Raw genomic sequence first — 27,760 nt, 5'->3', positions numbered from 1 at the left:
TGAAAAATAGTTATCCTTGGAGCTGGTCTAGTCACATGTTAGATTTTGGAAAAATCTAGAAAGGTAATGCACACCATCTGTCTATCTAATGCATTTGATTCAAGGTTGTGTTTTTAGGGAGTCCTATCACTTCTTGCTCTCGAACATATCTAAAAGCTATGTCCAGATTTGTGAATTATTCTGGGAATGTGTTTCTCAGTTCTGTACTTTTAAAAGAGGAGTATTAAAGCTGCTGCAGATACAATGACATTCCTGCACCAAAATTACTTTGTTCTAGAAGTTTACAAGGTTCTTCTCTGTTGATTGTCTGGTATGATTTTCATAAATGTAATGTGGATGTGCATGCTCTAGGAAGCTAAAGTTTGATGCAGTTTAGTGCATATTTATGCAATGTGAGTTATGTGCAGGGTCTTCCTATGCCAAAGTACAGTTGCAGATATAAGTCCTTTGAAGCAGCAAATTGCTCTGCCAAACAACTTCTTGCAACATCAGATGTTTCATAACATTTTTGTTCAACTTCCAAATAAAAAGTTTACAACAAAATTGACATAACTCAACCCAGTACCAAAACCTGATACCTGCTAAAACACACACCTTAAGTGTGGTGCATGGAACTTCATTTGTTTAAACCTACTGAGTGACACACTAATTATTTGTCACTTGCATGTACAGGGTTTTAGGTATAATTTGTTGATAAATCTAAAACGTTGAGGCTGATGCTCTTTTAAAATGTCATAAGATATTTTTATTTATTTTTTATTTATTTAGGATTTATATCCCGCCCTTCCCACAAGTGGGAAGATTTATATCCCGCCCTTCCCACAAGTTTAACAATGCACTCCTAAGAACAGTTTCTTGCATGTGCCCCACTGAATTTAGTTGAAATTGCTTTCAGTTAAACATGCTTAGGGTAGGATTGTAAGCCTCTGAATGTGTTTGTGTGGCAAAAGTTAACGGTGCTGATCCCGGAGCTGCTTAGGCTTGTTAACAGTTTTTGTTTTGTTGTTTACTTTGACCAGCAGATCCCAACTCCTGTCATAAAGGATGAGTTGCAGAAGCAGTTTGCAGTTTTGCTGTTAGTGGGACTGGAGTGTAAAGTCCCCTTGGGATTATGTGCATAGTTTAACAGTTTTGTATAACCAGAGTATAATTTTTTTTCTAGGCTTGTAGATCTCTCTCTTTAACATTTCACTTTTACCAACTTTAAATCTGTAGCAACACTTCATGGACAGCCGAATACCGTGTTTAGTGATAGCTGCTAAATCAGATCTGCATGAAGTTAGGCAACAGTATGGCATTTCTCCAGCGGACTTCTGCAAAAAACATAAAATGCCTCCACCACAAGCCTTTACTTGTAACACTGTTGATGCGCCCAATAAGGACATCTTTGTTAAGTTGACAACAATGGCCATGTATCCGTAAGTATTCAAAGCACTTTAATGTTCCTGCTGCATGGACCACGACAGTTTGCATGCTGTTCTCACCATAAGGATGGAACTCTGTGCCTCACTGAAACCGTGTTTAGCAACAGAGGGAGATGTTAGTGATGCAACTAAAGGAATACGTTTTTCAGTAAATTGGCTGAGAGAAATACAGAACTTCAGGAAAAACTCCTTATCTGCCAGCTGTTGTTGCTAATGCACTTTTGATAAATGTTTGGATCAGTTATGAAATGAGATATTTCTTAAAGACATGGAGTTCTATTCTCTCCACGTATGCATGCACTGCCTTGCTCATTGTCATTATTCATTAACGAAGAGTTGTGAGCATGCCCCAAGAAGACTGGACCCTTGTTTCCTGGGGTGGGGTGGGGTGAGTATTTTTTAAAGTTTGGGGTAAACATTACTGTCTGTTTTTGAGGTCAGTGACTGGTACCAGTGGTGTATTTGCACAGATGGACAAGAGGTTACTTTCTGAGCTATACTTTTTGGCTCTCATGGTGCTGACTGGTTGTTGGTATTAGGTTACAGGTATTTCCCAGTTACATGTGTGTCTCTTAATAGACCCTGCACATGAGTAGAGATCTAAAGATTCATACAGCTAGTTCCACACACTCCAGCCATTGCATGGATATTTCTCACACTGCTGTGCTTCCTACTCTGTGGCAAACTGCCTCAAATTTAGTGGGCTTTCCAAAAGCAGTCTGACGTGTTGGTCATTTAAGGCAAAATTCTTACTGGGCATGTTGAGCTTGTTAGGGGTGTCTAAAGTAACTCTTTAGCTCCCAGCCATATGCCAGTTATGTTCTATCCTAGTTAAGAGGTTGAAGCAGCACATTTGTTCTATAGAGATTTTAAAAACCACTCTTGGAAGGAATTAAGAGATTGGATTTATACCCCGCCCTTCACTGCCCAAAGGAGTCTCAGAGTAGCTTACAGTCATCTTTCCATTTCCCTCCCCACAACAGACATCCTGCAATGTAGGTGGGGCTGAGAGAGCTCTCCCAGAACTGCTCTCAAGCAGAACAGAGCAGAGAGAGTTATGACTGACCCAACATCACTCCAGCAGTTGCTTGTGGAGGAGTGAAACCTAGTTCTTCCAGATAAGAGTCTGCGCACTTAATCACTACACCAAGCATTTACGCGCTAGGGGTGCTACCTGTTCTTACTATTAGGATGGACCCACTTTCAACCCAGGAAGCCACAAAAAGGGCCCTGTGAAAATTCAGTTTTCCTTTTTGATGGAACCTTTAGCAAGGTAGAAGCAAAGAAATCAGTCTCCAGCCTTTCATCTTCTCTTTCCTCCTCCTTGAATTCCCTTGTATTGTGGGTGAAATCGCTGAGATTTCTGGCCTGTAAACTAGAGTACATTGGCATTAGTATTCTTTGTCATTCCATTAAGTAGTGTGACAAATGCTCTCCTTACAGTTTTCATAGCAGTACTAAGATCCATGACATGCCTGAGTTGTTCAATTTACTTGGTTACAAAAATCAGTTTTAACAGATCACCTGAGCTTTCAAGGATTCTTTCAGTGTTCTCACTTACCAAAAACCAGTGTAAAGCAATATTTAGCATTTATGGCATGTTTTAAAGGCTTCAACCCACTTCATATCTCAATACATTGATGTGTGGGAAATGGAATAACTTCTGAATATTTCAGGGTATAGGTGTCTTAAAACACACTGATCTGCAGACGGAAAGTCATGCTTTGCTATGGTGTTTTATAACTCTTCGTTGTAGCAGCATCACTGTGTGCTAAATAAGTTTGCTTGCTCACAGTGCACTTTTTATTTTATACATTTAAGATATCCTGTGTTTCATGCTTCTCCCATGTGGGGTGGATCCAGCCAGTTTTTTCACTCCTCCCTTCTGCAGCCCCCATCCCACATGACTGTTGTCCATGCAAGTCCTGTGATCCCACCAACCTAGCCTTTTGGCTACTCAAAGTGTATCCCTCCCTTCCCTTTTTGCTAGTGGAAAAGCTGATTGGATCACATGCTTGTTTTCAGCAGAAGGGCCATTTTGCTGGTGAGGGAACAAATGTTGCTGATTCCGCTCTCCCTCTGCAGCAGCTCCACCCTCTTATCAAGCTCAACATCCTACTGCAGCATTTGGGGGGACATGGTAGGCTCTTGTAGGAATGGGAAATGGTAAAGTTCCATTCTGTGAATGGAGATCTGCTCACAATACTTTAGATGCCACCATATATGTCTTAGTGTATGATGGTTGCTGTTTCTCACTCTGTTGCCAAGCAAGTCCTGTGTGCATCCATGTGCACTTGGAAGCTCAGAACCCACCCATATTACCTACATTAAGCAACCTCTAAAATGACGACTTTGCTATAGTGCCAAATCTGATGTTGTCTGGAGCCCAAAGATCATATTCCAAAACAGAAGTCAGTTTCTATGTATTCTGTCCTCCAGCTACAGCCTCTTCTACTACATCCATTTCAATTCCCGAGGGCCACCTGGTACTTGAGCAGATTTTTCGGGTGGGGTGCAGAGGGGACTGAAGGAGCAGATAGGAAAGCCCCATTGCTGGTGGAGTCCTACTTATCCTGCTTTAGATCCATCCCGTTCTCAGTGGATTTCACTTCAGTGGAGTACTTGTGCTTTACTGTTAAGGTTTTGCAAACAGGGATTCCTTTTTGAAGCCAGCTAGATGTCCTGAGAAGCTTCCAAGCAAACCGAGAACTGTCCCATCCCCCAAGAGTGGTCCCATCCATCCCCTCCTTTGTCCTTAGCATCTGGTTTGTCTTTAGCATCTGGGATGTTGCTTCTGACTTATGGGCTTCCTACTGCTTGTTCTCTTGAATGAACTTAATCCTGTCTTCCATGAATATCCCAAATGCTTCCCCCAACACACACCTTTTTAAGTCAGTTATGAAAACAGAGTGTTTCCATTCTACGTTAGAGAATAGGGGTAAACCTGAATGTGTAACTATCTTTTGGTGTTGGCTATTCAGTGGGCATAAAGCCATTTTGTGTTGGCAGTCCAGGTTGAAAAACAGACATCTGAGTTCAAATTCTAAACTAATGAGACTGTCTTCTCCATGTGTTTGATCAATCTGTGTTCAAATATTTTAGACTATGCGTACAGTAGTATATCTGACTTGCTTACCTTCCCGTGCTCCTTCCCTGATTCTGAAGCATGTGAATGTTGGTTGGGATGGAAGAGGTAAGGGTAGCTGTCACTTAAACCAAAGTTGTTCAGCTTGAGTAGTAGGAGAATGAAACTTATTTCATCCTTTCCATGAACTGAAGGAATGGCCTCTTGCTCTGCAAGTCCATATTTCATTCAGCTTCTCTTAAGCAGGAAAAAAGGGTTAACTGTTGGCTTTCTCTTGTGGGGATGGAGGTATTGCTAATGCAATGCACTTTCCTAAAATCTCTCCTTCTAGAAATCTGCACAGCTTTAGACTACCCTTGCCTTCCTTTCCCCTCCCAAATATGCCCACTTGATTCCCGCCCTTCTTGGTTTTGGCTCAGCCCTAGCGTCTGCCTAAGATCTCAACTCCTGTCCTTCTGTGTGTTTTCGCAGCCATGCCCGGTTACGCTGTATGTGCACCTGCAACAGGTGTACGTTTTGCATCTGTCAGAACCTCCTCAACTCAGACTTGCTGCAATCTGTAAAGAACAAAATCTTCACTGCAGTTCTTAACAGGTCTTTGATTTTATTTACTAGGTACCAGGCGTGCTTTACAAATATTTTGTTAAACGGTTAAACTTTGTAATTGATAAACAGACCTCTTCATTCCATATCCATAGAACGGGCAAATACTAACTACATCTTAAAGCACTTTGCTTCATAATTAATTGTTATGGGCACATCAACCCAAACTGTGCTTGCCACTCAGTTTTCAGCAATTTTGCAACAGTAGCAATGCAGAGGAGCCCAGGCTGCTAACACCAGCCGGCAATATCCAGAGATTTGTCATTTTGATGTAGACGTTAGAAATACATTTCATGTACAATTTAAAGGCACATTAGTTACTAGAGGAGCACTGTACAGCTGTGGTCAGTATCAAGTTTTTTTGGAGGGTCCACCTTGAGAAGCAAATAAGAGATGGTGCCTCCACTCTACCACCCTTAGAAGTGGATCAGCAGCAAGTGCTGTTGCCACTGAAACCATTCATTCTCCATACTGCTTTTTGCCATCCTTTTTTGCCACTGAAATTAGTCACCATTCCTACAAAAGCCAGACTTGCCCCTGGGTTCTCCAGATGCTGACCTCTGCTTTGCAGTCTACTTCTACTTGGCTTTATAAAACATTTTTGGTGTGAGTGGAAGTTGCTTCCCGTGTTCAGAGTACATATATGCTTTGTCCATGTTAATGGATATGGTGTGATGAGATCTGCAATGTTAACAATAGACTCCTCTCTAACAAAATAACTTATTTCATACATCTAAGAATGTACAGTGGTCAATATCATCTGGGGAACTTTCTGGGGAAAGTTGTAAACCTAATTCTATAAAGATTTTTCAGTATTGAAAACTGTGCTGCATCTTATTTGCACTGCAGCATGTCTGTTAAAACCTTTTCATTGGCGTGCACAGAGAAGGATTTAGCACAGCTCTTTATGTTAAATGCATACTTCACCTCTAATTAGTTTGTATTATCTGTTTGACCCATCAAAGGAATGGGAATTATCATTTTTTTTCTCATGTGGAGCTTCTGACGTTTGTTGGCCTATTATAGTGGCCTGTGGTAACTGTAAGCAAGCATTTTAGAAAATGAAGTTTAGAATGTATTTGGTGCAGAATTTGTGTCTGTGAATAGGGAGGGACAAGGAGGACAGTCTTAACAGTGCATTTTAATTAATTAACTGTATAATAAGTGAAGAAAGTTAAAACGTCTGTTGTGGTGGGGATCCCCCCTCCCACATAGCTATGCAGCTTGCTGGTTTCATTACTATTAACTCTTTTTGCAAAAATTTAAGTAGGAAGTGAGTCACATAAATTCTTATGCTACAGGTTCATTTCAAAATTTTCTGGGATAATTTATGCCATAGTTTAGGCACTCACTAACAAGCCTCCACTGCTCAGAACAGGGCCATGGCGCTGATCTTTCACTAGGAAGAGAAGGATTACATAGTGATACACATCTTTCCAATTAATGGGTTGTATCTGAAAGGTAATCTTCCAGGAAGGAGGTGTGATTTTTTTTTTTTTGCTGCTTTCCCTCTTTCATTGTAGGCACACAGTTAAGACCTCCTGCTGTTTCTGAGGGTCCTGTCTGACCCAGGAGCAGCATTTCAGGAAGCTCAGTGGGCCAGGAAGGGGAGGGATTTGGGTTCTCCTAGAGTCTTAACCTTGAACATGGAGTCAGTACTTGGCCCTCCACCTGCAGTGAAAGAGTTGTATGTTTTCCCGTGAGGCAAAGCTGACAGAAGCTCTGTCTTCTGTAGGAGCCAGGATATTGTGCTCCCTTTCTTTTACCCCTGTAAAACTGCTTTCAGCCCATGTGAAAACTCTCAGGTATGATAATGTTAGGATTAAGCCCTGGCAGCAATGCAGAATTTTCTTTGTATTGAAGAGAGTAGCGGGGGAGTCCATGGCAGCATGTTGCTTTGGCTTTGTCTTCTCTGTGACCATGAAAATTTGGTCAATGAACAAACTTTTGGGTTCTGAATACTTGTACTAGCCCTGTCAGTTGCAGTATTTAATTTGGTCTGAGTTCATTGGAACATACCTTAGCCAGTTTCTGCATCAGGGAATTGAGGGTCTTCAGAGACTACCTGCCCAGTTTAAGAGAGGCCTTTTCCCCAAGGTTGCTGCCCTTCTCAAGAAAATACATTCACAGGTAATCCCAGTATTCCCCCTTCCTCATAATGGGATGTAGTCACTTAGCTATGTTCTAAGACACACTGTTCCTCAAAAGGTGGCAGTCACTGATGGTTTTTCTACATGTGTCTAGTTGTGATATCACTTCAGGCTCCTCATTCATTGGTATGCAGCATCTTGCATGAATGCCATCAAAGAATAAAAACCCCCAACATCAGTCAGCTCCCGTTTCAATTTCCAACATCCTAACTTTGCCTCCTGTGGCAAAAGCCAGTTGCATTCTGAGTTTGTTCTTCACTTGAAACCTTCCCAATTGCAAACATTTCACTGTATTGCATGCTTTAAACTTGATTTGCCTTGCTGTTGTGGGCAATTATGGGCTTTTTACAAGGAGCAGTATGATATGTGACGATCCTGCTAAGGACTAGGGAGCCACTGAGAGCTCTTGGTTTCCATACTTAACAATCTAAACATAGCTCTTAATCAAGTAAGACTATATTTTTAAAAGTGTTTATACATTCCACATATAATCTTCTAGCATCTCATTGCTAGCGAAAAGGCATGAACTGTTCAGCATGAGAGGATTTTTTAGGAGAAGATTGTCTTTGCTCATAGTAAAGCACTTGATCTCAGTGTCAAGCCGTTAAAGGGTTTCTGGTTGAGACAAATCTTCCTTTGTCTCAGACCCTGGAGAGATGCAGCTATTCAAATAGACAGAACTAAGCTAATGGTTCTATATAGGGCAGCTTAAAATGTTCTTACAAATTTCTTAGCTTGCGCCAAAGACCTTTTGCAAGAACTTTCAAACAAATGCACTCATAATGCTTTGGGTCGTCTGTCTGTCATTACAGAGAATTTTAAAAAAAAATATATAGAAGTGTTTCCCCTTGTGAGATGCAAGATTATTGGTCTGAAGTGCCCGGGATTCCTTCCTTTTGAGACTTGAAAGAGGCTGGTTTTAATACTGTACATGACATACCTTAAAACCAGTTGAGCCATGTGGGATTATTTTGTGTTTTAATTTGTTTTTTTCCTTTAGGTGTCCATTTTCATTTGTCTGGCTGGCACTTACTCTCTTCTTCCTGCATTCATGTTCCTCTTGTTAAAAGCAGTATTTCTGTGTGAGCTGTTCTAATTCATCTTGTGTGTGTTTTCATCCCATCAGCTTGGCAATTTCTTTTTGATCATCTGCATGTCCTGTGGATGATGAAGGCTGATTTTTTTTACCCTATCGCCTGTGCTTCATTGGCTTGAAATCATTACCTTTTTTCCTCTTGTGGTTAGCAGCATTTTACTTTGGCTTGAAGCCCTTAATAGTTGTATCTCCATACGAAAGTGGGGATTTTCTGATAGGGAGACTTTCAGAAAATGCAAGGTTAGCAGGCTTGAAGTGTTTCTCCGTTGTCTTGAGTTTCATGGGAATGAGCTGCAATGCAAAAGTGCACGAGAGGTATAAACAAATTATGTGAGATCAAGATCTCAGCATTTTATGCTAAGAGTTATTCTGAGTACATGGATGTTCAGAGTATTCATTCTCAGATTGTCAGCCAAATAATTTTACAAAGGCATCAGCCTGTCACATTGCAGACATATTACGTTACTTTCTGTTCAGCCTTATAAATACGAGGAAAGTAATACTATTTTGGCTTTTCTTTTTGATGCTATGGGAGAAAGAGAATTAATTATTTCTGAGCCTCATCCAGAGATACTGTCCTGGGATAGGCTTAGCGTTGGAGTATATACAATTGCTTAATACACTGTGCATTAAGTGGTTGAGCCTGTTATTGTGTTTGCCAGGCTCCTGTTAATGTTGCCTTCATCAGTGAGTTTTCTTTGTGGCTACTGAAACCACTCCACATTATTGTGTAAGCCTTACTTTGTCTTGGGGTTCAGAAGAAAATATTTGATCCTGTGAAGTTGTCATTCTTTGGTTTATCTGTCCCTGGAAAGGATCAGAAATGAACTCTTAACTCAGACAGGTTCATAATTACACTGTTTCACCATGATTCACCCCAGTGCACTGGAGAATCACAGTCAAAATACCTGTGAGACAGAACTAATTATAATGTTATTTATATTACACATAAACCTCACCTTTCTTCCATCCTGGACTTCAAGGTGGCATGCATAAGGCTTCCCAGGAGATTGCCATTCTTAAGTACTGACTAGACCCCCTTAGCTTCAGCCAGGTGTCTGGGTCACGTGTACTCTGACCAAATGCTGGACACATCATTTCCACTCCTGTTTGAGAAGCAATCTAACCCCTTAATGCTCAAACGGGTTTTTTAAATTGCATTGATTTCAAAAGACAGTCTATGAAACAGATACAAGAACTCTAGTTGGGCAAGAAGAATACTGTATACAAATGCAGTTTCCCTTCTCCTTGAAAGTTTTAGAAGGTAGGAAGTTTTTGAAGGGGGGGAATAGGGCTTATCTCTGCTTCACAACCATGCCATTGATTAACTTTTAGTCAAAACACACTAATCTGTTATCAAAATCTATTAAATATGTTACTGTTTGGGGGAAAAATGGAAGCTATGCTGGAATTCTGCTGAGCATTTGTTCAACTGAATGGCTGTCTAACATACTATTATGTGTGCAGCTGATACATTTGTTTAGTGGCAATTTAATTATTTGTTTGCTATTTTAAAATCTGGCCCACAAATAGCATGCAGATATTTTGGAGGCTTGCTGCTTTGCCTGCAGATACTAACAGCTTGAGGCGGATAAAGCATAGCGCAGCTCCACCTGGCCACTGGGCATCTTGATTTTGGGGGATCCTGCCTCTTGTTGGCTAAGACCATCAAGCTCCCATGCAAAGCTGAGTTGTGCATAGTTGCCATTTCAGTTAGCCCTTCACAGGCTGTCATGAAGAACATGCCACTGAGTGGCAAATAGGGTTGTGCACACACAAAAAAACCCTTTTTTCAGATTTGGGTTCATCAGACATGAAAAATAACAGTATTTTCTGATATTCCCAAATCACAATATTGATATTATATTGGGATTTGGGCAAATAATTGGGAAACCCAAATTTATTTGGCATTTAAAAATTGCTGCCCTTCTCAAGAAATTTGAAAAATGATTTTCCTTCACTCTCCAGAATCATACTGTCAAGGTGGCATAGCTCCACAAATGAAGAGAAGGCAATTAAATGCCTTCCCTTCACTTGTGGAGGTATGCCACCGAGGCTCTGCAATTCCACAGTTGAAGGGAAGGCATTTTAAAATTACGGTAAATGCCTTTCCTTCACTTGTGGAGGTGTGCCATTGAGGTGGTGCGACTCCAGAGAATGTGGGAGGGGGGGGAGACTTCCACATTGCAGCTTGGAGAAGGCATTCCCTTCACTTGTGGAGTCTTGCCCCCTCAGTGGCATGCCTCCACAAGTGAAGGGAATTCGTTTTCCAAGCCGCACTGCAAAGGAGAAGTGTTATGACTCAGTGATATAGCTGGCCCAAATAAAAGCTGAGTAATATCAGCTTTTATTTAGACCAGCTATATTGTCTAGAAGAGCCCTGTGGTGCAGAGTGTTAAAGCTGCAGTACTGCAGTCCTAAGCTCTGCTCACAACCTGAGTTTGATCCCGGCGGAAGCTGGGTTCAGGTAGCCGGCTCCAGGTTGACTCAGCCTTCCATCCTTCCGAGGTCAGTAAAATGAGTACCCAGCTTGCTGGGGGGGGGCAAAGTGTAGATGACTGGGGAAGGCAATGGCAAACCACCCCGTAAAAAATCTGCTGTGAAAACGTCTTGAAAGCAACGTCACCCCAGAGTCGGAAACGACTGGTGCTTGCACAGGGGACTACCTGTACCTTTTTTATATTGTCTAATCTGCATTTGACACAATAGCTGAAAAATACCAATAAGGTATTTTTCAGGTATTTATTCAGTTTTGTTTATACCAAACACACACCCCTAGTCCCAACCAATTTATGACAAACCCTTCCACGTGGCATTCAAGGCATGAGATAAGCAGAGGTGGATCGCCATTGCCTTCCTCTGCATAGCAACCCCAGTCTTCCTTAGCAGTTTTCTGTCCAAGTTCTGACCTGGGCCAGTGTTGTGGCCCCTGAAGTAACAGATAATGAATCCACTAAGTAGAATTAAGACTGCATTTTTCTCTTGAAAAACAGTGTTCTTTACTGTAAGCGTTCAAAAGATACCTTCTCAACTCTGTACTTTAGTAAATGCTTGTATGCCTGCTGTTTTCCCCCCTTTTTTAAAAAGCACAATTTATCTTATTACTGTTGACTGGACAAAATTTACATACTATGTTAGAAGTAGACAAATTAGATAAGCTTTGCCAACTAAGGCTTTTTTTTACTATGTCATTGATATATAGTAATTACGAATCATGCATAGTAATGTATTCACTTCAGAGTTATTTGATAAATCACCTTGGAAATTAATAGATGTTTTGAAGATTAGAATAAATAAAATGTAAGAATCTAATTCAGCACTAATACAGTACCAGTATGATCTGAGAGTGAGTTATAACCTGCTTAGTTGTACAGTAAATACCCCTGAAAGTCTTTGCTTGCTTATCTAGTGTAGATTACGGTAGTCACTTTCAGTCATCACAAGTGGAGAATTAAAACAAAATCTAGCTGCCTTACTTTTAATTTTAACACAATTGTGGGGTTTTTTAGAAAGGGAACACAGCCTAATCCTATTTGCATGATTCCACTGGCAGATCTTGTCTGCAGCACTGGTATATATTTGGCTCTTTTAAATTCCCATCTTTGGCATGTCTGTGCTAGCACTACAACCTTGTTAATGACCCAGTTCCAGAAAAATATAAAGCTATACTGGAGAATAACTTTTCTAAGAGATTAATAGTATAGTAACAGATTGCTGAGACTTAACCCTCTGTGCATGTATAGATATGGGCACACTAGTAAAGACAAATGGAAGGTCAGAAATTCTGGAGTCTTAAGAATGAATTGTTATGGATGCTTTTAATATTGATTCATGTATTGAGAATGCTCAAATTCACATCCCAAGTATGTTCCAGGTAGCATTTTTCTAATTAAATCTGTAAAATGCAAGTGTTTAAATACATCTTGGATCATATGAATTATTCTGCAAGACAGTTTATTGTTTCATTTAATTTCACAATAGGTACCTTTTTTAGAAAAGCTCTTTTCTTGATGTACCTGAAATAATGGGAAAAACTGAAGCCATTCTCATTGCAGCCAACATTCTACAGTTAAGTGGGTCTGCAGTGTACAGATTTAGCTCTAGCAAGACAACACAAAAGGGTGCACTCTTGTGTCACCTGGAATGGGGTCCCCCCCCTTTTTTGCTGGGGTTGGCTTTATATTGTATTTCCTCTCCATTCATGATCAGTTTTATGTGCTACTTTATTAACAGACACATAAAAGCAAAAGGTGTTAGTTTAAAAAAAAAAAGATTAGTAGCGAAATGTCAGTCTTGGTGTGTAACTTGCTGTTTTGAGCCCTGCTGTGAACCTGCCAACTGTGTGCATGTAAAAAGGTTGAGAGCCCGTGTAGATGAGTTGGGTGCCATCCTGTTATCAGACGAGGAGAGCAGTATTGTTCACCAGGTGCACGCTGTCAGCTCTGTAGAAGATTCCATCTTCATGGAGTCATCCCTTGATCCACAGTTCCTTAAAGACAGGTAAAGCAAGCCTGACTAATCCCCCCCACACCTGTGCTTTGCTCTTTAGATATTGGAAAGACTAACCCGCACTAGAAACAGATGCACTTGTTTGTGATGTTTCAAGACCAGAACCTCCTAGGCCAAAGATCTGGAGATTGATTGCTTTGTTGATTGATTGGCAGCTATTATTGTTGCATGGGAAAAACAAACTGCACAGCTCTTAGAAAGTATTGTTGCCCAAGTGCGTAGAAAAATATTTAATCTGATTTAGTGTCTTGTGGTGAGGTATGTTAACAATGGCACAGTCTCAGTTGTTTTTTTTAATGAAGGAGCATGATAGTTTAACCTACATCACATTTTGATATTGGTATTTTTGAAGTATATTTGATATGGTGCGTTTGCACGGAATCACTGTTCAGTCTAACTTCTCCCATTATTTTTAATTTGGGTTTTTCAAAATGCCCAGGCCAGAAATTTCATTTCACTTCCCCCTATTCTATAGGGTTTTCCTAACCAGTTCTGTAGCACTCAGTTTTGAGAATCCGTGTGCCTTGAATTAAGGTCATGGCAGTAATCTTTGGTTGAAAAATTTGTCTGCTACGTTATGGTAAGCTGCCATTACTATGAGGGCTAACTGAGCATGCTCACAAACTATTGTGGGGGGAGGGGCTTGGGTCATTAATTCATTGCCTCATCTTTTGTCTTATTGTGACTTTTTTCACTCACCATATTCCTGCTTCTCTGCTGCATTTTGTATTTTTTTCTGTTAATGTCATTGTCTGTTCTAACATTTAGCCTACATCACAACTTTGTAGCATAGTGATGTGAACGATTTATTAGACATTATTCTTGGGGTCAAGTCTCCCATGGTACAGAACAGTTGCTGTTGCATCTGGTTCCAGATGCCTTTTCTTCCAGAGCCTGGCTGTCTAGGGGCACCAGCAGGGTGCTGTTCTTTCCCAGCCCGTAGTCATGCAGTCAGTGTGTGAAATCAATAGATAATTCTGATTTTTTAGTTGCATGCCAGATGAGCTCCCCCTCACATTCAGGCAGAACCAATTTAAGTATGAAGACAGGTGCATGAAGAGTTCCAAAAGCCACTTAACCATCATCTAGGTGTTTTGCATGGCTGGTGTTAACATGGCTTGGGCAAATGGCAGGCCTTTGAAATATTACACAGATTTAATCGTTTGCCTCTATGGCAAAAGAACATTCCTGAGGTGGGCCATGGGGAATCAGTGGACAAGGACAGTAGACTAAGGAAAATGCAAGGAAGATGTTTACAGATGTCATCTTTGTTCTGGCTGTTGGAAAAATATTAGTCACTTGTCTGTTCTTTCCTTCAAAACAGCTCACTTGTTTGTATAAAAATATGGCAATACTTGAAAAATGTTAAGCTCTGGAAACCTCAAGTTTTAACAGGTGTTTTCTTTCTGTAGTTTCAACATGCTAGCTTCAATTCTGATGACACTAAAAGCCACAAAGCAACATAGAACCTAATGGTCCAGGAAAAAATTCTGTGCCGTTCTATTGCCACTGTAGCCAAATTATTTCTCTCACTGTAGCCAAATTATTATCTCTCAAGCATAACCAACCTACAGTGTTTTTTCCGGACTTCTTAATCTGACTTATTGAAAGAGGTGTAGTGTAGTGTAGTATCAGTTACTAGATCAATCTTGCAAAGAAGTCCACAAACGTTACTTAATGCTGTGCTCATATGTACGTATCCAGTTTGAAACCCTCTTCTGTCCAATTTACAAAAGCCTTCCCTGTCTATTTCCTGATAGCCACTTGCCAATGGTGAGTAAGGATTACTATCTGCAAGTCTTTATTTTATTCACAGTTGCATTTAAAGTCATGCAAAGGTGACTTGGCGAAGATGTTCACAGTATCTTCAGATGTAACTTCATAACGCAAGGTTGATCATGAACCAAAAAATATATTTGAAGGCAAAGTTACTTGAAGATCACGTCAGTTGGCATAATAACTGAACTATGATTCAACAGTGCTCTGGATATATAGGGCAACAGTATCAGTTCCTAAAGCTTCACCAGAAATACAGGTCTTCTCACTGTGTTTATATAACTGGCTTAGAACTGACAAGTGTAGTATCTTTCCAAAAGCAAACTCACATGTCGTGATCTGGGTTTTTTGTTCTGGCGTTGCCATTACAAAATCAATCTAATTTTGTTTTTAATCTTTTTCAAATTGTAGGCATGTGACACAAGCAGACCTCAAGAGCTCTACCTTTTGGCTTCGTGCAAGTTTCGGTGCTACAGTTTTTGCAGTTTTGGGCTTCGCCATGTACAGAGCATTATTAAAGCAGCGATGATCCAGGAGGACGCACACTTGGGAGGGAGGGGATCCCTAAAAGTGGAGGGGGGGGAGAAATACTTTTATGTACATTCTAAATCTGCTAGAAATATTTATATATGCGAGTTACTTTATTCTTTGTAATTCATGGATAAGATGATTTTAAATGATAGCTCTAACTTGCAGTATTGCATAGGTCATGGAAAGGGAGGTTTTGCATTACAGAGGCTAACAAAAACAAGAGCTAAACTTGGAAGGCCAAAAGGGAATGATTGTAAATATAATTTGTATATATTTAAGGCAGTGAGACAAAATTATTAGATATACCATTCTTAGCTGTTTTGAATGGAGCAAGGGTTTATTTTCACCAAAGTTCAAGTTCAGGGTCACCATGTACTTATTTATTTCACAGGCATCTGAAGTCCTCTTTCTGGACGACAGGATCTAGAGAGGGATTACTTCTTTTTCTTTCTTTGTTGCAAACTTATCCATGATCTGATTTCAGTGAAGTGTCTTACTGTAGCAGACTTGACTTATAGATTGATGATTCTGTATCCTATCTTGTACAGCTAAATGTGCCATAGGGCAAAGAGGATGGGGTGGGTGGAAGGGATGGGACATTCCCTTGAATTTAACAAAAAACAAAACTTGTCAAGCTACTTGTCAACAATGGATGCTGTGAGCCCTCTGTGGTGATCATTTTCCACTCTCTTGTGTTTTTATAGCCTTTTCAAATCCTGTGGGCCATGACTTTGTATATTATACCTGTTTATAATTCACAAAAGTGTGTGTTTTCATCCCCTCACTTCTACAAGTCATTCTCATAAAAGCTGTGTAAAATTGAAACAGTACACAGCGCTTTACTCTACTGGTGGTAGATTAGCTGCATGGTTTGCACTGCATTGTATACCAGGCTGGGATTACCTATAGATGGCATTTTTTAAAAAGAGGAAAAAAGAGGGAGAGGAGGATCAAGTAGCCCTTACAAATGGAATTTCCTCCTGTCTAACTTATTTTTTTTCCCATCACTGGCCTTTTCAAGTATTTAATAAATAATTGTACCGTGCTCTGTTCTGAATGCTTATTCTTGAGCTTTGAAACAGTATATATCCAGCATTCACAGGAGTGACTATTTTTCATATGTGTAAAATATTTCCAAGTCGGGGGAGTCTTGTGCACCAAAACATGGGTTGTCATTCTTGTTATCCAGTGCCAGCCCTGTAATGTTCAACGAGATATGGAGGTGGGGGTCACTAACATTTCCAAAAATCTGAGACCATATTCATCTTTACTTGGGGAGAGATCTTTACTCAGCCATGAGGAGTGCTGAGTTCCTTTAGACTAGCCATCTTTTCCCAGCCTATATTTGACCTCACAATCAGAGCTGTTGTATAAGAAAGGTGGATCAGATTCACATACTAATTTACAATTTCATTTCATCAAATAATAATTCTCTCACAGCATCCATTGAGAGCCAGTTTGGACTCTTATCTGGGAGAACCAGGTTTGATTCCCCACTCCTCCACGTGCACCTGCTGGAATGGCCGTGGGTCAGCCATAGCTCTGGCAGAGGTTGTCCTTGAAAGGATCAGCTGCTGTGAGAGCCCTCAGCCCCACCCACCTCATAGGGTGACTGTTGTGGAGGAGGAAGATAAAGGAGATAGTGAGCCGCTCTGAGACTCTGAAATTCAGAGTGGAGGGTGGGATATAAATCCAATATCATCATCATCATCTTGTTCAGTCAATATTATGAATGATCATTTTGCAATTGACATCGAACAACGCTCTCTGCAGCAGCACTTCATAAATACTTGTAGTCGCTTAACATTCGAGCATTTCAGTGCAGATAGTCTGAATAGGCAATTTGCAGTTGTGGAATTCGCTGCCTATAAATTATGTAGTTCCATCATTGCAAAAGAATGAAACTGGCAGTGGCCGGCCAGATCTTTAACTTTTCCACAGCACCGTGAAAAAGTGGACCTGCTTGGCCTTGAAGAAAGCATGGCAAATTTGCCACAACTCCTGCTGTTGCCCTGTCTTAGTTCAAAACTGACACAAGATGGTATTGGGAGACCTCTTTCAGGTCTCATTCTCCAGTACTTAGTGTGCAAGTCAGATGGCTAGCCAATTAAGTGCACTTTTCTTCTTTGTCTTTGGCTGGGTTATGTTTTCTTGCATACCATGTGTTAGGTGCTGTGAAACTTTTAAAGAAACTGTTCTTCAGAAAGCAGGTATTCAATCAGTGGGGGTGTGAGCTGAGCCTGGATTTGGAGGCCATTACTCTAATTAACAGGAAGATCCTGATTATACCGTTACTTAGAGTAGCTGAATTTATAAGAGGCATATTTTCTCTTTAAGTCGCTCTTGATTTTTTTGTCCTCATGGGTACAAAACCACTCTACAAGATTGGCCACCAAAATATTGGTTCTTGGGCAAAGCACACACAAAACCCCTTATGCTTGCAAACCAAGAAAAAGTAATGGTGCCACGACAATGTGAATTAAAGCTTCAGGTTAACGTTAATCAACATTCTTTGTGCCTGCTGTGAGTGCCTATGTGTGAATAGTGGAGCCTTTTAGAGGGACAGATTTACATTTTTATATAAATGAGAGGGAAATGCTTAGTAAATGAGTCTGGATGACCCAAGGAACTAAGTGAATCCTAGTGCTGAGAAGCAAAATGATAAAAAGGCCTGGACTATGAAGGAAATAGATGCAGCAGAGTAAGTTTATAAAGTTTAATACTCTGACTGGTAAAGTTGTGTTTATGTCCTATTCCTACTGACCAGAGATTTTCTTTTTACCAGAAAACGCTTACAGTCTAGCTTAGAATTTTTAAAGGATAAAACTTTATGCTTTCTATACATTGTATGTCTCCTGCAGTAATCAGTGCTTAACTGGATAGCACATTTTAAAATTTTGGTATATATTTGAGAAAGGCTTCCAACTTGGTTTGCAGTCTCTGCTTTTGAAGCTGCTATCTTATGTGGCGCAGGATGGTATTGATGCTGGTATCTTACAAGATGGTAGGTTATTGAACAGGGGTGGCCAAACTGTGGCTCTTTTACACACATTGTGTGGCACTTGAAGCCCCCACCACCCTGTTGGTTGGTTTGGAGAAGGTAGATTACTTCTCTCAATCAAGCCAGCTGGAGGCTTGGGGAATGTGTTCAAAGTTAAAGTTGTTTTCTTTCCACTTCTCCCTACTCCATCTATTTGCCTACCTGCCTGCTGTCAAACATCTGATGTTCATGTCTTGTGGCTCTCAAACTTCTGACATTTATTCTATGTTGTTCTTATGTTAAGCAAGTTTGGCCACCCCTGCTATTGAAGCTGGTATCTTACAAGGCACAAGGAAGTTTGCATGGTGCCTTAAAGAGCAACCTTTATTCACAACTAGAAGGCCTCAAGAATTCCTAGAATTTGTTACCAGTTGCACTCTTATTTAATATTGGACTTTGCAAGGCCATTATGAGAATTTAACCTTCAATTTACCTTTTTTCCTGGGGAGAGGCAACTCTTCATCTTGGGCAAGGAAAAAGTGGAGACACCAAGAGTTGAACCTGAACCCTGCATGTAAGGCAGATGCTGTTCCACTGATCCGCAGCTTGCCTGTATGTATAGTGAGGGGTGGGGGGAAACCTACTTGCTGATATGTGACCAATGTTAGTCTTTTTAAAAATAATCAGAAGTGACTCCTGAATTTTTAAAAATTTATTTGATGCATCTGTTCTGTGGAACCAGAAAAAGGATAGATTGAAATATGGGACAGATCTAGAGTTGCTGAACTGAAAGCCCCATTTTTCTAGCTAGGTTTCAGGTCAAAATTCTAAAACTTTTCTATATCCAGGCTGGCTGGCATGTACTTTGGAACACGTTAGAAGAAGATGATGATACTGGATTTATATCCTGCCCTATACCCTGAATCTCAGAGTGGTCACAATCTCCTTTACCTTCCCGCCCCCCCCCCCCACACACACACACAACAGACACCCTGTGAGGTAGGTGGGGCTGAGTGTTTTTATAGCAGCTGCCCTTTCAAGGACAACTGTGAAAGCTACGGCTGACCCAAGGCCATTCCAGCAGGCACAAGTGGAAGAGTAGGGAATCAAACCCAGTTCTCCCAGATAAGAGTCCATGCACAACCACTACACCAAACTGGCTCTCAGTGCAGAGTGGACACTTGCTGAGCATCTGTGAAAGGTGATCAACTTTGCAACATTTTTCACTCTTGTGCAGTAGTAGCCAGTTGCCACCAGAGTGCAGAGTTGCTTCACAAAGCTCTAGATCAGGGTGGCCAAACTTGCTTAACCTAAGAGCCACATAGAATAAACGCCAGATGTTTGAGAGCCGCAAGGAAAGAAGAGAAATAAATGGGAGGGAGAGGTGAAAAGAAATCAGCTTTAAATGCATTCTCCAAGCTGCCGGCTGGCTTGGTTTGGAGAAGTGATTTAAAGAAAAATGCCTTCTTGGAGCCAGCTGATGGGGTGGTGGGGGCTTTGAAAACCACACAATATGTGTGAAAGAGCCATGTGTGGCTCCTGAATTTGGACACTCTCTAACTGTTCAGAACTTTAGACTTCTTTCATCTGGTTCATGGAGATTTAAGTTTTTATGATGTATTTTTTAATTTCTTGCAACTGCTTTTTTTTTTTTGCTGTTTTCTTCTTCAGCAGCAAGGTATCTGAGAAGCATGACAAACTTTATTGAAAACTGTTGTTGCTTTTTGAGGGTTGGGCAGTTTTGCTACCAGCAGGGGGGGAAGGGATTGATTATTTTGTCATTTGCCAGCTTGGAGTGGGGGAGAATTTCCCATATGCAATGGAAAGAAAATCTATCAGGTTTGATCAGGGAATTAAAATGACTCAACAGTCGTTCATCTTCTGCAGTCGCCACTTCTGTTGGGAGGATGCAGTCTAGACCACAAGGTAGCACAAGCTGAAAAGAAGCACATTGCAGAAAGACCAGATGAGTTTATGTGACCTCTAACAAGTGAGCCAGACCATGTGTGTATGTATAACTCACCTTTCTGAAACTGAAAGGACTTGTGCTTCAGTTTGGCTAGATTATGCCTCATTTTTTAAAAATTGGATTAGTACTGACAAGTGACAAAAGAGAGCCATTGTGGTGTAGTGGTTAAGAGTGTTGGATTAATATCTAGGACACATAGGTTCAAATTCCCACTCGTACCATGGAAGCTTGGTGGGTGACCTTGGGCCAGTCACACACTGTCAGCCAAACCTATCTCACAGGGTTGTTGTGAGGATAAAATGAAGGAGAGGAGAAGAATGCAAGCCGCTTTGGTTCTCCATTAGGGAGAAAGGTGGGGTACAAATGAAGTAAATGGTCCTTTTTGAATGGTGGTAAGGTTTTTTTGGGGGGTGGGGGGGTTGCAAGGAAATATCGAGTTTGGTGGATTCTCCCATCCCCCCCACCTTGCTTGATTTATATTGCAACTTGATGTAATGAACAGTGCCTTACAATGAACCTCCTGGTTTCTGTACCTCCTCCCATTTTAACAAAAGAAACTGTTCTAATAGAATATCTGGAAACACAATATTCCTTACTGTTTGTCACATTTATAATTTACAGCTCCTCCTATATTGTAAATAGCTCCTGATGGGAGGTGGTGCTATTAAAACTCCTCTGCTTCATAGGCCCTCCCTCTTTTCAGCTGCCCATGCAAATCTGACCAATCAGTGGGCTGAGCTGTATTAAACCAATGTCACACTGCATTGGATTATTGGTGGTTTTTTTTAGTTGCACTGCATCAGTTTTGTTCCAGGTCTTCATGATTGCTATTTCAATTAATGAGACAACTCATAGGAGGGGGAGAAAATTAATTTTCAGACTGAATTAAACTAGACACTGCAAAGAAAGATTCTGCTCAATAACAATATGCCCTTCACAAAGGGAAAGGAAGGCTGACAAATTAATCTTTTTGTGGGACTTGGACTGCTCTCTGAAGAGTAGGAGCAGAGAAAGTAGATCATGAACAATGACAACAAAAAGAGACCCAGGCAGCCATGTTGGTCTATTACAGAAAATCCAGATAGCACCTATGGCGGAATACCTTTATTTACTACCTGGACTCAGAATGCCTAGAGAATAATAAAAAGGAAAGGTTATGCAAGGACTGCCACATGGTAACTTTGTTTTTCTCTGTCTTATGCAACCCTTTTCTGTTCCGAGTCATATCTGAATAACTGCTGGTTTTTATATTTTCAGATGTTCTATATTACTCTTTCTTTATCTTAGTGGGCCTTGGTGCAACTGGTGAACTACCTGCCCTTGTCTGACTTAAGTCCCCATAACAGCCTGAGTTGTATAGTGGTTAGAGAGAATCTAGTCTGTCAAGATGACTTCAGAATGGTTGTGATCAGGGCTTTTTAAATGGGGAATGTGGTGGAACAGAGTTCCGCAACCTCTTTATGGAAACAAAGTTATTAAAAAATGTTTAGAAGTTCATGAGGCGCACCCATGTGTTTCTCTCTCATTTCCCTTTTGAGAGTTCCAGCACCTCTTTTTCCAGAAACGAAGCCCTGGTCACAATGTTTTAATGTCCATGAACTAAATTTTGCTACTGTTTGTGATCCTGTTTCGGGTCCTTAAAGGATGATAATCCGCACAGTGGGCTGGAAAAGCAGCTATAAGCAGAGCTAACGTGGACTTTTTGCTCAGGAATCGGGGGGGGGGGGGGGGAATAACATGTACTGTTAGCAGAGTCATTTGATGCCCCTTATAAATAGGCATTACTATTGCATGCTGCCACTGGTCAGGAATTATCCCTGTTCTATCAACTGCTATAAACAAGGTTTATAAACCATTACAGGAGAGGAGATCATGAACAAGCACTAACTTAAAAGATCAGGTGTCTTGCCAGCCTTTAGACTATCAACAATTTCACTTCCTCCAGTGATCCAGGATTCCATATAGGCAGACCCACAAGCTTCTCAGGATCATCTGTCAAAACTGTATTGGAGTCAATTAACAAAGTTTCAAAGTGGTGTTCCCAAACCTATGGATAAATTTCTGTTAGTCACAGCTGATTTATAGCAACTCAATAGGGTTTTCAAGGTAAGGGGTGCTCAAAAATGACTTGTCATTGCTGGCATCTGCAGAGTGTGTGGACTCTTATCTGGGAGAATGGGGTTTGATTCCCCACTCCTCCACTTGCACCTGCTGGAATGGCCTTGGGTCAGCCATAGCTCTGGCAGAGGTTGTCCTTGAAAGGGCAGCTGCTGTGAGAGCCCTCTTAGCCCCACCCACCTCACAGGGTGTCTGTTGTGGGGAAGGAAGATAAAGGAGATTGTGAGCCACTCTGAGATTCAGAATGGAGAGCAGAATATAAATCCAATATCATCACAACCCTGGTATTCCTTGGTTGTCTCCTATCCAAAAAATAGCCAAAGTTCACTCTGATTAGCTTCCAAAACCTGATTAGATTGGGCTAGCCTGGGCTATCCATGTTATTAATGGAAGTGCGCAATAGCATGGGCCAGCTTATCAATGTATATGCCCGTTTTTAATTCTAAGTACAGCACTGTGATATTGTTCAGCTTTTAAATAGAGGGAAAGGGAAGCATGAGAGTTAATACGTTTAACATTTTGGTAGACTCTTGACCTCTGGGTTTTCTGGGCCTGTCACTCAAACCATCCAGTTTGCAAAACCTGGTCTTGTGCTGTAAAGAGGTTGTATTCTCAGGGGAACTGATAAAACTTTTTGGCACATGTCTTTGGGCTAGAAGCAGTGATAACACTATTTTTCATTTCCTTTGTTATGGGGTCATTAAGCCAGACTCCTTGCTGACTAGATTTCACTTCCTCCAGTGATCCGGGATTCCAAATAGGCAGAAGGCAATGGCAAACCACCCCGTAAAAAGTCTGCCGTGAAAGCAACGTCACCCCAAAGTCGGAAACAATTGGTGCTTGCATAGGGGACCTTTCCTTCCTTAGATAGAGCCCCGTGGCACAGAGTGTTAAAGCTGCAGTACTGCAGTTCTAAGCTCCGCTCACGACCTGAGTTCGGTCTCCGACGGAAGCTGGGTTTTCAGGTAGCCGACTCGAGGTTGACTCAGCCTTCCATCCATCTGAGGTCGGTAAAATGAGTACCCAGCTTGCTGGGAGGAAAGTGTAGATGACTGGGGAAGGCAATGGCAAACCACCCCGTAAAAAGGCTGCCATGAAAACATGAAAGCAACGTCACCCCAGAGTCCAAAACAACTGGTGCTTGCACAGGGGAGCTTTCCTTCCCTTTCATTTTCCTTGCTGACTAGATTCCATTTTTTCCCCTTGCAGTTTGTCTCCTCAAACAATAGGAAAGAGAAAGTGAGGCTTGTTGAAGATGGGGGAAAATCTGTAGTTAACTGTAGCAGTAAATGATCACTCTCAAATAGTTACCCAATTTGAAAGGCAGGTGTTTTCCCCTACCACAACAGATTATTTTAACATATAATCAATGAGGCTACAGCCTCTGGATGAAATGTATGTAAAATCCCCCTATGAGTCACACTGGGTATTACCGTTCATAATAGTTAAACTCAAATATGGATGCAAATTTAATTAAGAGCCAACTAACTTGATTGTCTAGTCCTTTGGTGATCAATTTCCTTACATAGGGGGTGGGGAATGTACCATTTAGAATTAATCAGAGCCCCATTGGAGCTACCATTTAAGTCACCAGTCAGAAAGATAGGGATACTAGAAAACTGCAGCTCCATATTTACACACAATTGCTCCAGTTGCAACCCCATAAAACTGTAAGAGTTTTTACAATAGCCTCTTCTATTAAAGACTAGTAGATTGAGGGAGTAAGTACACATAAATCAGAATTAAATTAATTTCAGTTTATTGAGACGATATAGCTTAAATAAAAATTGTCTTTTTTCAAGCAAGTTTTACCTCTGTTTTCTGGAGTCAAAAATACGGTAACTGCTGGGAGAAGGGGAGTGAGGGCAGCTTGTTTAAAAAAACTAGTGTTTTCTATATCAGTGTGCACTTTAAAATATCTAATTGTTAGCAGAAACACAGAAGCAAAGAGCAACAATTTGGTCCTGATGAAACTACTGGGAGTTGTGTAGAGAAATCTCAAGTAGGTGCACAATTATGAGATTTTTAAGAGCTCCTTGGTGGAGAAAGCAAAAGAAGAGAAATGGTTTGATGACAAAATGCTATCTCTTGATCCTGCATCTCTCACCACTGCCACCCCAGCACACTGCTGTAGTAAAGATGAATGCTTCTTCATGGCATCTTCTTTTATTATTTATATCTTAGATTTATAACCCACCCACACCCTACATAGCAGGCTCTGGGCAGGTAACAACAATAAATTAGATTTAAAACCTTTAACAAACATTTAAAACAACCGATTAACAGTAATCAGTAATCAATAAGATGGCACATTAAGAGAGCACAAATAGTGCCTCATATACTGGCAGTAAGAGAGGGGAAAACAAGGAATATGGAGAGAGAAGGGAAGGCGTAAAACAGCTTGATTTTAAATCTTCACTGTCCTCAACAATAGTCCTGGTGGAACATCTCCATCTTACAGGTCCTGTGGAATTGCATCAAATCCTGCAAGGCCCACACCTTGCTCAATACACAGTTCCATCAGGCTGTGACTGAAAAACCCTAGCTCTGATCAGGGCTGGATCTAGGGGGGGCAGAGGGGGTACTAGCTCCGGGTGCCACGGGGGCGTGCTAACTTGGGTACCCCCCAGTGGGGGAGAAAGAGTAGCTGCTTTTACCGCCTATCCGCAAGGTGGAGAGGTGCCAAAAGCAGCACCACAGCTCCTCTCTTAAACACCCTGCCAGAATGTTTAAAGGGGGGAGGGAGGAAAACTACTTGCCTTTGCTGTCTCCCCACAAGATGGGGAGGTGGCAAAGGCAAGCCCCACGGCTTCCCTCCCCACTGGGGTGTTTAAAGGTGGTGGGGGGGGAGACAGATATCTGCCTCTCATTTTTTGAGTGGGGGCACCATTTTTTTTTTTTTTTTTTGATTTTGCCTCCAGTCAAAAAATATGTAGATCTGGCCCTGGCTTTGTTTAAGGACAGCCTAGTACTCTTGGGGTCAGGGATCACTAGCAGATTGTTGGCAGTTGAGCACAATGCTCTTTGGGGAGAGGTGGTCCCATAGGTACACTAGCCCCAGGGTCAGCTTCAAGGATAGCCCTGTGTAGAGCGAGTTATACCCGGGCAGGTGAAAGGAGCAGCGCAGCGGTGATGTGTGCAGTGCTCAGAGGCTGCCTTCCCTTCGGAAGGCTGTATGTTAACCCTTAGAAAGATGTTACTTAGGTATGCTTATGGCCTTCCTAACTAAAGCTGTGTCCTACAAGTGTGAGACCAGCTCATTCCCCAGCATTGCCATGTGCATTACAAAAAGAGCCAGGGGTCAAACAGTGGCTCAGCTTGCCCATTTATTCCTCTGGACTCACAAGCAAACATCTTTTAAAAGTTGCAAAACCATTTTAGAGATTTGGAGTGGGGTGGGAAAGTGTCAGGAGGTTCAGTGACACCACAGACACTGACCAACATAGTTTCAGGTGGGTGGCCATGTTGGTCTGCTAGGTTTGAGCCCAGGAATACCTGAAAGACCAACAAGAGTTGTCAGATGCCAATAAAGGTGTCCTTTCTTCCTCCTTCACTCTGTACCATGTACTATGCTGAAAAGCTGCCCTGCTGCGCTTCCAGCTTCCAGATCAGAGGAGAGTACTTTTGTTGAGCAAGCAGCAAGATCCACTGTGCCATTCTAAAGTGGTTACATCTGTCTTCACTGCTACAGAATGTCCCAAATTTGCTGTGCTATTCATTGCACATCACAACCTGCCTTTGCTTTGAATGTCTGTTCTGTAGCACCCTACTGGCTTCAGACAGAAGAAACTTCCAATTGATATCTCATGCACCAGAATGTTTCAAGTGCTTCCCCCCGCCCCCGCCCCCGAGACAGTCTGCTCTAGACCGCCTTTTTAAAAAATACTGGTTGTTTGTTTTGTTTTCAGCTTTAATACAAGTTTCAAATCAATGTTGTTAAGGTTAGGAAATAAAAATCTAACAATTTAGGAAATGAACTTTGCAAATAGAAAATGTAGTGGCACAATCTTTTGTTGTTGGTGGTCATTATTTCTATTTGTGATTGCCTTGTTTGTAACACAGTTGTTGAGATCTGTAGTTAGCTTTTAAAATATACATATTTATTTATTTATTACTTTGCATTTATATCCCGCCCTCTCCGCAAGCGGACTCAGTGTGGTGAAGTCACAGCTGACTTATGGCAACACTTGCAAAGGGCTTTCAAGACGAGGGAGAAGCAGAGGTGGTTTGCCATTGGTGGTCTCCCTTCCTAGTACTGACCCTGCTTAGCTTCCAAGATCGGGCTGCTACCTCCCCCCTCCTTTAAACAGATTACATAATTTACCAGACTCTTAAATTTACTAATTATTTTCCCCAATAAATTGTTGCATGCATTTATTGTTAATCACATCATGCAACCAGCATTTGTTTAAACAAAATGCTCTGTTATAAAAAATATGACTGATTTTTTCATCTTTAAGTAACTCAGCATTTCTGAAAGGTCTCAAAACTTGTACTTTCATTTTAAGGACTTTGCAAAGGTTTGTTGTTTTTTAAACCTAGTAATGCATGACTGAGAGCTCTCTCCCCAAGGTCATTCTCCTCTTGGGGAAAATCTCTTCTTTTCCTAGCATTCCAAGCCAAATATGTGCTTGCTGGGTAATGTAGTTTTCCCTCCATTTCTCTCCTGCCCCTCTCCTTCAGTTAACATATCTATTGCAATTATGGATGATGCATGGAATAAGGTTGCAACGGCATAATTGGAATTTAATTATCATTCTCCGTATTTTGCTGATGATGAGCAAGAGGATTCCTCTCCCCCATGGTATTGTGTGCAGTGTGCACTTTTTAAAAAATCTTCAGAGACTGAGTTAACTCCTATAGAACGATGGGAATGCTTGTCTAGATCAGGGGTGTCAAACATCCAGTCCAGGGACCAAATCAGACCCTCGGAGGGCTCCTATCAGGCCCCCAAGCAACTGGCTCTTGTCTGCTTCCTTCTCCCTCTCTCTTGCTTCCTTCTGCATCACAGCTTACTTTACCAGGCTTGCTCAATCGCACAGGAGCTACAGAACAACACTTTTATTTTCTCCATTGGTTCAAGGCTCCTCCCCTTCCTAGTTCCCTGGGAAGTGAGGGAAAGAGCCAGGGCTTCCTTTGCCCAGTTCCCTGGATCCCATGGGAGAAATACAAAGAAAGCACCTTTAAGACCAACAAATGGTAATGTTTTAAACATGTTTTAAGGGTTTTTTTTTTAAACTTAAAAAAAACCTTTTAAAACTTTACTCATGTTTTTCTGTGTCCTTTAAAAGTTTATCTCTGCCACCTAATCCTGAATAGGTACACACATGGCCCGGCCCAGTCCAACAAGGTCTCATTTATGTAAGATCCAGCCCTCATAACAAATGAGTTCGACACCCCTGGTCTAGATCTCACCTAGAAATCTGGGTAAGGTTGCCAGGTTCAACTCCAGAAACATCTGGGGACTTTGAGGGTGGAGCCAGGATCAAGGGTGTGACAAGCAGGATTGAACTCTGAAG

At 41.3% G+C, this 27,760-nt stretch overlaps 1 protein-coding gene across 4 annotated transcripts in view; it reads left to right on the top strand.

The window, feature by feature from the left end:
• Positions 1–16,100, top strand: part of RHOT1 (ras homolog family member T1) — a 51,321-nt gene extending 35,221 nt beyond the window's left edge. For 2 of the 4 annotated variants that reach the window (XM_060252117.1, XM_060252120.1), the window contains 4 exons: positions 1,216–1,418; positions 4,981–5,103; positions 12,715–12,858; positions 15,055–16,100. In XM_060252117.1, the coding sequence (XP_060108100.1) occupies positions 1,216–1,418; positions 4,981–5,103; positions 12,715–12,858; positions 15,055–15,172 (588 nt within the window). In that variant the 3' untranslated portion in view covers positions 15,173–16,100. The remainder of the gene's footprint in view (positions 1–1,215; positions 1,419–4,980; positions 5,104–12,714; positions 12,859–15,054) is intronic. The other 2 variants (XM_060252118.1, XM_060252119.1) reach the window with 2 other exon arrangements.
• The last annotated feature ends 11,660 nt before the right edge of the window (positions 16,101–27,760 follow it).

The sequence above is a fragment of the Heteronotia binoei genome, chromosome 13 (assembly GCF_032191835.1).
Source record: "Heteronotia binoei isolate CCM8104 ecotype False Entrance Well chromosome 13, APGP_CSIRO_Hbin_v1, whole genome shotgun sequence".
Classification (NCBI taxonomy): Eukaryota; Metazoa; Chordata; class Lepidosauria; order Squamata; family Gekkonidae; genus Heteronotia; species Heteronotia binoei.
Note: the sequence above shows the minus strand (reverse complement) of the source record. Positions and strands in the feature narration are given on the sequence as shown.